At 56.4% G+C, this 9648-nt stretch overlaps 1 protein-coding gene across 2 annotated transcripts in view; it reads right to left on the bottom strand.

Annotated features, from left to right (window-relative positions):
* Positions 1-2711: 2711 nt before the first annotated feature.
* NRF1 (nuclear respiratory factor 1) overlaps positions 2712-9648 on the bottom strand; it is a 64356-nt gene continuing 57419 nt past the window's right edge. For both annotated transcript variants that reach the window (XM_086744064.1, XM_086744073.1), the window contains exon 11: positions 2712-4000. In XM_086744064.1, coding sequence (XP_086600190.1) covers positions 3837-4000 — 164 coding nt within the window. In that variant the 3' untranslated portion in view covers positions 2712-3836. The remainder of the gene's footprint in view (positions 4001-9648) is intronic.

Here is a 9648-nt window from a genome sequence, read left to right as displayed (position 1 = left end):
GGGGGGGGGGGGGGGGGGGCGGGAGTTCTGTGCACCCCCCCCCATCACCCCAGGAGGCAGGGATGCGGCCCCCCAGGGCCACGGGGCGGGGGAGGGGGGGGCTGGCCGGGATATGTAGGGCAGCGCTGGGTGATTACGGGGCTTTCGGCGTAAGCCCGCGGAGATTGGATCGCGCCGGATTAGGCTGCACGCTCCAATCGGCCTCCCTGCGCCGGGGGGCGGGGAGGGACGGACGGACGGACGGGGGTCCTCACCACCCTCCCAGGGCCGGTGGGGGTGGGCACAGGCTGTCCGTGTGTCTGTCTGTCCATTCATCCATCCGTCTAGCACACATCCATCTGCCCGTTCCTCCAGCCGTCCATCCCTCTGTCTGTCTGTCTGTCTGTCCAGCCGTCGACCCGTCCATGCATCCGTCCATCTGTCCAGGCAGCCAGCCATCGCTCCATCTACCAGCCCATCCAGCTGGCCATCCATCCAGCTGGCCATCCATCTAGCTATCTACCAGCTGTCCTTCTGTCCGTCCAACCAGCCATTGAACCATCTACCAGTCTGTCCTTCCATCCGTCCATCCGTCTGTCTGTCTGTCCATCCAGCCGGTGATCCATCTACCAGTCAGTCTGTCCATCCAGCTGTCCATCTGTCCATCCAGCCATTGAGCCATCTACTAGTCCATCCATCCATCGATCCATCTACTAGTCCATCCATCCATCCAGCTATTTAATAGTCTGTCTGTCCATCCGTCCGTCCATCCATCCAACCATCCATTGATCCATCTACCAGTCCATCCATCTGTCCATCCATCCATCCAGCTATCTACCAGTCCATCCCTCCGTCCATCCCTCCATCCATCTAGCTATCTACCAGTCCATCCCTCCATCCATCCCTCCATCCATCTAGCTATCTACCAGTCCATCCCTCCATCCATCCAGCTGTCTACCAGTCCATCCCTCCGTCCATCTGTCCATCCATCCGTGCGTCCAACCATTGATCCATCTACCAGGCTGCCCCTCCGTCCCCCCAGTGCTGGGCTTAACCCCCCACCCCAAACCAGCTCAGCAATGGAGGGGGGGGATCGGGGGCGGAGCATCCTTCCCAAGCCCCCCATAGGCCACACCCACACAAGAAGCTCCACCCCTCCCCAAAAGCTCCACCCCCAGAGGAGCTGGTGCCCTCCAGGACCCCTCACCCCAAGAACCTCCCCTGTTCTGCCCCTTCCCAGCTGCAGCAACTGGGCTCCTCCTGAGCACCCGCCAGTGCTTTTGGGGTCAAATCCTGCGATTTCGGGCCAAACCCTGCGATTTGGGGCCCACCTTAGGCAGAAGGGTGGAGGCAGCAAACTCAGCTGGGCCACGCGCAGGAGCCCAAAGCTCCGGGACCCCCCCATAGCGCCCAGACTGGGGGGGCGGGGAGCAGGATCCCGGCTCCCAGCCGGGAAATACGGAGCCGGTGCGGCAGGGCGAGCGCGAGCCGCCCCAGCGGGAGGCCCCGACCCGCTTATTAAAGACCGATTAACGAAGATTAAAGCTTCGCGGCAGCGTCTGCCGGGCCGAGCCGCCGGGCCAGGGCTACCCACGAGCAACCAACGCTCCGCTGAAGCGGCCGCATTCCTCCTTCCCCTCCTTCCGGCCTTCCTCCGCTCTTTTTCTCGCCTCAGTTTACCCAAAGCCCGCAGGATCCGCCGCGTCGGAGCGAGGGCCGCAAGCGCGGTCGCGCGCCGGCGTTCCAATAAAGCTGCTGAAACCCATCGCTCCTCTTCCCGCCTCCTCCTTGGGTTTGCGCCCCAAATAACGCTGCCCCCCCGTTTGCCGGGGACCCCCAAAACCAGCTCAGGGCTTGAAGGGAGCACGGGGAGGGGGGGGGTGACGATGCTCCAGCACCCCCATGGTTTCCACTCAGCCCCAGTTTGCTACTGGAAGAGTAGAAGGAACGGCACAAAGGAAGAATTCAGCCCCAAAATCATCCCGGTCGCGACCGATTCCTCCTCTCGGGTGGCAGCAGGCCGCGGGGAGGGCTCCCAAAAACCTCCGGCGGGGGGGTGGGGGGGGGTCCACCCCGAAAAAAGAGGAGAGCGGGCGGCGGGGTGAGACGTTTGTCACAATTTATTGAACGAGGCAATAATAGACACGGGGCAAACGGGGGGGCATGCGCTGCTACGTGTGCCTGGCTTTCGTCTTTTGGGGGGGGGGGACGGGACGTGGGGGGGGGTGGGGGAACCGCTGGGACTAAAAGAACGTCATTTCATCGCCAAAGAAACACCGACCGGCAAAGCCACCGACATCTTCACAACAACGATTAAAAAAAAATAATAATTAAAAAACCCCCCCCCCAAATTAAGAACGACGGGGAGAACCAGGAGTGGGAGACCTCCCTCCCCTCGTTCAGGACAGCGGAAATGTATACAAAGAACATCGGATATTTTTCCATATAAAACAAGTAAATACAAGAATCCCAAAACTTCCTCGAAGGCGGAGCGAGACGTGAAGAACTGTGTTAACGGCCGCTTGGAAAGAATAATTAAAAAAAAAAAAAAAATATATATATATATATATTTAAAATCCCAAATGAAAAATTAAATACCGCGCGCGCACGCGGCGCGGGGCTGCGGCTGCCGGAGGGTTCGGCCGGGACGCGAGGGGTTGGCCCGCGGGAAAGGCAAATTTGCCCCCCAAAAACACCCCAAGGGGTTTTTTTAATTAATTCCCCCCCCCCCGCCCCCCCCGGAGAGGTTTTGGGGTGCTGGGGATTCAAAGTCGCCCGCAGAGCGGGGAGGGGTGGGGGCTCGCACCCGCCCGCCGCTGCCTTCAAGCGAAGATTTATCGTTTCGTGGGAAGCGGAGGCTGCGGGGCCGGGCGGGGGGGGACGCGGGGGTCCCGGGGGGGTGGCAGCGGGGACCGGGACGAGCCCGGGGCGGCTCTTGGACAAGGGGAGTCCTGGGAAGGCGGCGGGCAAACTGGGGGGGGGGGGGGGGGCACAGCCAGAGCCCCTCTGGAGGCGCATCCACGCCGGTGTAGATCCACAAAAAAAAAAAAAGGGGGGAAAAAATTAAAAATAATAATAATAACAATAATAATAATAATAAAGACAAAAACTCTAAGATGGCAGGGAGGTGTCGAGAGCGGAGGAAGAAGACGGGATCCGGCGCGGCGCGGGGTGGCGAGCGCAGCCGGCGGGCGCTGCGGGCGTCGCGGGCGCAGGCGGGCTCGCCGGCGGGCGCTGGACGAGCGTCAGCCCCTCAGGAGCGTGCCCCCACGGCTCACACGCCTTCCGGCCCGTTCTTCCCGGGAGAGGAGCCTTTTCCGAACTCTTTTCCTGTTTTGTTTTTTTTTTTTGTTGGTTTTTTTTTTTTTTTCCTGCGGGGTTTTGGTTTTTTGGGGTTTTTTTTTAATAGAAAAGTCCACGTTAAAATTTTTTTGACAGTTAATTTGCCGAGCGCGGGCGACGGCCGGCCAAGGGCAGACTCGGCCCCCGCCCTGGGCTCACCCTGCTCGATCCCACGCGGGGGGATGGGGGCTGCGGGGATTTTTTGTTTGTTTTATTTTGTTTAATTTTGAATCTCCTCAGAACGAAAGTCCCGTCACAATTTGGCTTCTCACTCCTGGGCGAGCAGAGTGGCGATATAAAAACGCGCTTAACACACATCCTCTGCTAGAATTAATTTTTTTTTCTTCTTCTTTTTTTTTTTTTCCTTTTTAAAAAAAAAAAAAAAAAAAAGGTTACCAAAACCTTTGCTTCCAAAGCCGGGAGACCCAACGCCACCTGATTGCATCTCTGGAGACGCGTAAAAAAATTATTCGCGTAAGACGAGGAAAATCACCACGATCCTGCTCCGGGCATGGTCACTGTTCCAAGGTCACCACCTCCACTGCCTGCCCGTCCATGGTGACGGCACTGTCCGCTATCCTGGTGGTAACGGGTGCCATCGCCACCTGAACGGGGCCGTTGCCTTGGGCCAGGCTGGTCACCACCGTCTGGTACATGCTGACGGGGATCTGGACGAGACCTGAGGAGATAAAGAATAAAAATATAAAAAAATTAGGAGCGGGGATGGGAGGGGAAGGAGCGGAGCGAGACGAGCACGAAGGATGAGGTTGGTGTGGCCACACGCCGTGATGTGGTCACCAGGGATTTGGGGGCTGCATTCCTCCTGCTCCAGAGAAGATCCTTTGGATCATCGGAGTACTCCTGCCTGGAGTACTGCGTCCAGCTCTGGAGTCCTCGGTGAAGGAAAGACACGGACCAGCTGGAGAGGGTCCAGGAGGCCACGCAGATGATCAGAGGGCTGGAGCAGCTCTGCTGTGAGGCCAGGCTGAGAGAGCTGGGGCTGTTCAGCCTGGAGAAGAGGAGGCTCCGGGGAGAGCTGAGAGCGGCTCCCAGTGCCCAAAGGGGGCTGCAGGGAAGATCATAGAATCATAGAATCTTGAGGTTGGAAGAGAGCTCCAAGACCATAAAGTCCAACCATCAACACAACACCACCGTGCCCTGCAGTGCCACGTCTACCCGTTCTTTGAACACCTCCAGGGATGGGGACTCCACCACGTCCCTGGGCACCCTGTCCCAGTGCCTGACCAGTAGAGAAGTGTTTCCTAATGTCCAACCTAAACCTCCCCTGGCACAACTTGAGGCCGTTTCCTCTCGTCCTACCACAAGTTATTTGGGAGAAGAGACCAACACCCACCTCACTACAGCCTCTTTCCAGGTAGCTGTAGAGAGCAATGAGCTCTCCCCTCGGCCTCCCCTTCTCCAGACTCAACAATCCCAGTTCCCTCAGCCGCTCCTCACAGGACTCGTGCTCCAGACCCCTCACCAGCTTCGTCGCCCTTCTCTGGACGTGCTCCAGCAACTCAAAGTCCTTCTTGTAGTGAGTGGCCCAAAACTGCACACAGTATTCGAGGTGTGGCCTCAATAGATGTGGAGAAACTCTTTAGCAGGACCAGTTGTGACAGGACAAGGGTAGTGGTTATAAACCAGAAGGAGGGAGATTCAGACTAAACATAAGGAAGAAATGTTTTACCCTGAGGGTGGTGGAGCACTGGCCCAGGTTGCCCAGAGAGGCGGTGGATGCCCCATCCCTGGAAACATCCCAGGCCAGGTTGGCCGGGGCTCTGAGCAACCTGATCCGGTTGGAGATGTCCCTGCTCCTGGCAGGGGGGTTGGACTGGGTGGGCTTTGAAGGTCCCTTCCACGCACGGAAAGCCATCAACTGGGGAAGACTCCTGCCTACCACCCGGCAGCGTCCATGCCGGTGTAATTCTTCGTGGCTCTGTGGCCTCACTGTGCCGGACTCACCCACCACGGTGCCACACGGATGGGAGCAGGGATGGGATGGGGTAGGGTTGGGTGGTGGTTCAGCCACAGGGAGACAGAATAAGCCTAAGGAGGAAAGAAGTAAGAAATTTTGGGGGAGGAACCCAAAGAAGACACCAGGATGGCACAGCAGGGACCAGTACAGCCAACCCTGTCAGGTCACGTTTTGCTGGAGGCAGGGATTGCTCCCACGTTCCTCCCAAAGCCACGAGGGTGCCACCACACAGCCCGGCAGCGCTCACCCACAGACGAGGCACACGCTTCCTAAACACCATTTTTCCACTTGATTTGTCCAGAATCAGGAACCCCAGGTCTGAGAAAGGGATAAATTTGGCTTCTCCTCCCTGCGACTCTTCCGTCCTCTGTAACTCTACACACCACTCAAACACCTTCCCGATTCACGGCACGAGAAGGATCCCAGTGCTGTGCAGACCACAGGCTGCCCGCAAGCCCTCTCTCAAAACACAATCCAGTTCCTCCAGCTTGCTCTCCATCCCAGCCAGGTCCTCCTGCCCTCACACCGAGATGGGTCAAGAGCAGCTTGGGACCAGTGAGCCTTGGCCAAGCCATACTGGTTCCGGCACTCACACGACACCTGACAGAGAAAAAGGGAAGGAAGCCAAGGTTCTCATCCCTTCCCCAATCATGGATGAGTCCGGAAAAGTGGGAAACATCTTTTTTCCCAAGGGTGACCCAGCTATGGAAAGGGGATCAGATGCCCCCAAGCTGATGCTGGAGCTGGCAAAGCTCTGCGCACGTTTTTCGGCCGCGGAGGAAAGCACCGCTGTGCCAAACGCGGCGAGTCCCGGTTCGTTAGGTAACGCCAACCAGGGCGACAACAAAGCAACGAAGCCCCTGAGGATATTGTGGTGTGAAGGATGAAAAGAGGTGGAAAAAATAGCAAGGAGCACTGGTACTGCTCGATCCAGATGGGAAGGGGAAGGGGAAGCGCAAATCCCGCAGGCTGGGAGGACAAACTTTGTGTTTCTCCTCCAATATCATCTGCTGGTACCCACCGCAGCCTTGGGCTTGGTAAAGCATGATGATTCAGACAAGCAAGCCTGTAAACGCTACCCTGTACACGACATTTTGGAAAAATCTGCAGCTCTGTTGGGGAAAAAAAACCCAACAAACTACTTCTAGGGGTCAAAAAATCCTCCAACCAGCAGCACAGGACGGCCAGCCCCTGAAACAGCATCCGAACGGTTTAAGACAGCAGGTTCCTGACCCAGGCTTTCCCAAAAAAAGCCGTACAATCTCTTCTGATGCAGGTTTCTGTGGCAGGGAGCAGACCTCCGTCCTGCCAAGGGCACCCGTTTAATAACGTGAGGCGGCAGAGCTCGGCTCGGTGTCCTCGGATAACTCACTGTGCAGACAGGAAAGCTTACGAGTTAATCGTGCTGACCAGGTGGGTGACCCCGGCGGAGCGCGGCGTGCTTTGCACTCCTTCCACGTCCCTCCTCTTGGGATCTCAGAGCGTTCCGCGGGTAGGAAAGTTTCGTCATCCCCCAACCAAACGGCTGTCCCGCGCCAGAAAGGTTATGTCCACGTTCTTCTGGTTCATGGCCCAAGCGAGGAATCGCTTTTCCTGGTGGGATGGTTCAACACCAAGGGCTAGGAACAGCGTGGAGTCAGGAGAAGGCACAAAGCTCCCGGAGGGTTGAAAGTTTTAGGTGACAAAACACCGAAATGAGAGCTCAGGCTCAGCCCTCTTGAAGAAAATCTCCTCTTAGACCCTTCAAGGAAACGCAGCGCATTCCAGTTTAAGCAGGTGCTGGCACAGACCTGGAGATCTGGCCTGGGATGCACCTAAAATCCCTGCTCCAGACCAACAATCCAACTAAGACCTTTGAGTTACTTGGGTTGCTAACCCCAAGGAGATTGCTGGAGCTCTCAAATGACAGTCTAGCACCCATGGCCAACCCAAAGACCAGAGTCTCCACTATCTTCATGGACCACGGAGCATGCAACGTGAAAAGCCTGATCCCTCCGTGCTGTTCAAACGCGAGTGTTGGCCAGGGCAGGGCTGCTGCCAAAAATGGGTGCTATCAAAAGACGGCAAGACGTGAAGACCCAATTGGGGGGTCTTCTTTGGAAAGGATGAGATAACGTCACCCAAGGTTTGGCCAAGGCTGGCCACATCTTGGAGCGCACGGAAGAGCAGGGAAGTCTCCATGAGAGACGGCGCCACGCAGATCCCTTTCTGCATGGGATTAAAGTAAATCGCCTCAGCGTCTGACGTAGCAGCCTTCCTGCCGGGGTGATAACGAACCAAAGGAGGAGAGCGCTGGAAAGTCTGCCGTGCATTAAAGCAGAGATGATCGCCCTTGGGAGAGAGACGATTAAACGACTGAGATACTGTAATCAGGTCTCGGATTGGCCCCGCGCTGCATCTGCTCAGACCTGCGCCCTGATTAGCCCTAATCTAGCTGGCATATGTTAATCTAAAGCGTGGATTTCAGACCCTTTCAATTGTATTAAAAACAGGAAATCCATTAGACAAAAAAAACCCAACTTCTCGAGTCTTTGAAAAAAATACATATTTGCAAAGGACGCAGAGCCGTGGCGGGTGCTCTGCGAGGAACGGGGTGCAGGGAGAGCTCCGTCGGAGCCCACACGCAGCTCGGACTGGCCCCTGCCTGGGGAGGGACGACAGCAGAGGTGGAGAATCGCACAGCGAGCGGCGCAGACCGTGGCTGCGGGCTCCCGGGAAGTGGGAAGATGTAGCCAGGCCGCGGGTTTGCTTCTCCTGCGTAAAGTCACCCAAGAAGGAGTGGTGGGCGAGACACGAAGCCCAGGCACCTCCGTCCCCCGTGAATCACTCGTTCCTGGACGCTAACCTCACCTACCTGCCAGCACCTCGGCAGGGATGAGGAGCCAGCTCCAGCTGGTCAGGCACAAGGACAACATCTACGCAGGGAGCTGGGGCAGAGCCAGCACAGAGGTCTTGCCTCTCACTTACCTGCAGCGTGTCAGGGAAAGACTTCTTTTTGGTGAAGGACCAGCTGGCTTTGCTAGGAAGAAGGCTGTGGCACGGCTAGCATCGCCCGACAGCCACGGAGGGGAAAGGGTCAGGACAAGAGGGTGGCCGAGGAAGAAGAAGAACCGTGGCAGGCCTCAAGGAATTGGTGTTGAGGTTCAGCAGCACCCCGGACATCCAGGACAGTCGATGCTCAGGGTACCAGGGTCATCGGCGCCAGTTTCGGCCTGGCTTTAGCACCTCTTCACCCTTGAGATCAAAGCAAGCGCAGCACAAGGAAGAGATGCTACCAGTCTCCAGCTGTTGGGCACATTCCCAGTCCTTCAGGATCTGGAATACCGTCCTACTCAGGGACACAAGACACGCTGGTTGAGATATCTAAGGTTGAGACTGTTCCCCAAGCTGCATCCTTATCTCCCGGTCAGTGTTGAGTAGTTTGAAGTGGCTCAGGCCATCTGCTAAGGTGCTCGAAGTACACAGACAGCTGATTAGCCAGGCAGATCCACTCTTCCATGCCTCACTTCCACAAACTGGTTATTTCCCGACCACGGATGACGTGAGGTCGCTGTGTTGCTTGACCATACCTAGAGACAGCTGCTGAGGACTCATCTGTCAGCATCCCACGTGGCTCCACATCCAATAAAACTCATTGAGTGGATATCATTCCAGATATGAAGCAATCGTACCAGATGCGGACGGAAGTTGGGTGGCAATGGCAATGCAGATCCTACCACCACAGAGGTCCCATCAGTGAAGAAACCTTAACAGCCCAAGGCAACCTCAGAGAAAGCTCTGTCTGAAGCCGCACCGTAAGCATCAAGCTGCGCTCTGGCAGCAGACGGTATGAAGAGCCTTGCTGCTCTATGTCCTGTGAGTAGAAAGGTCTTCACTGCTACCAAGACAGGAGCTGTCTCAACAACCTGGGTGGACAATACGGACATTCAGTGTAACGATTCTGAAAGCTTCATCCTCACATTAAGTTCCCAAAGACACGAAGGATGGCTGGGAGAAACGGAACAGCGTGTAATCTCGAGGGACCTCCCAGTCACTCAGTGTGTCCTCCTCCCAGTTGAGGCGGGCTCCTCCGGTGAAGACCTTGACAGGGCCCTCTACACCATGGAAAGACTGAAGGGCAGGACCTTGCACGTAACGTTTTCTGCATGGAGCTCAAACAGGAACACAAGAGCAAAGTCCTGGAGGGTCAGGAGACAGGAACAAGTCCTGTTCTTGACCAGACAAGAGCAAGCACTGTCACTGAGTTGAACATCAACTCAAGAAAGGAAACAGCCTCCTCTTCTTTCAAAAAGTGCAAAATCCTCTTCTTTGGTAGCATCAACTACAACAGAGAGCTGATCTCCTGCCAA

This window comes from Chlamydotis macqueenii, chromosome 1, assembly GCF_036417535.1.
Source record: "Chlamydotis macqueenii isolate bChlMac1 chromosome 1, bChlMac1.mat, whole genome shotgun sequence".
NCBI classification, from domain to species: Eukaryota; Metazoa; Chordata; class Aves; order Otidiformes; family Otididae; genus Chlamydotis; species Chlamydotis macqueenii.
Note: the sequence above shows the minus strand (reverse complement) of the source record. Positions and strands in the feature narration are given on the sequence as shown.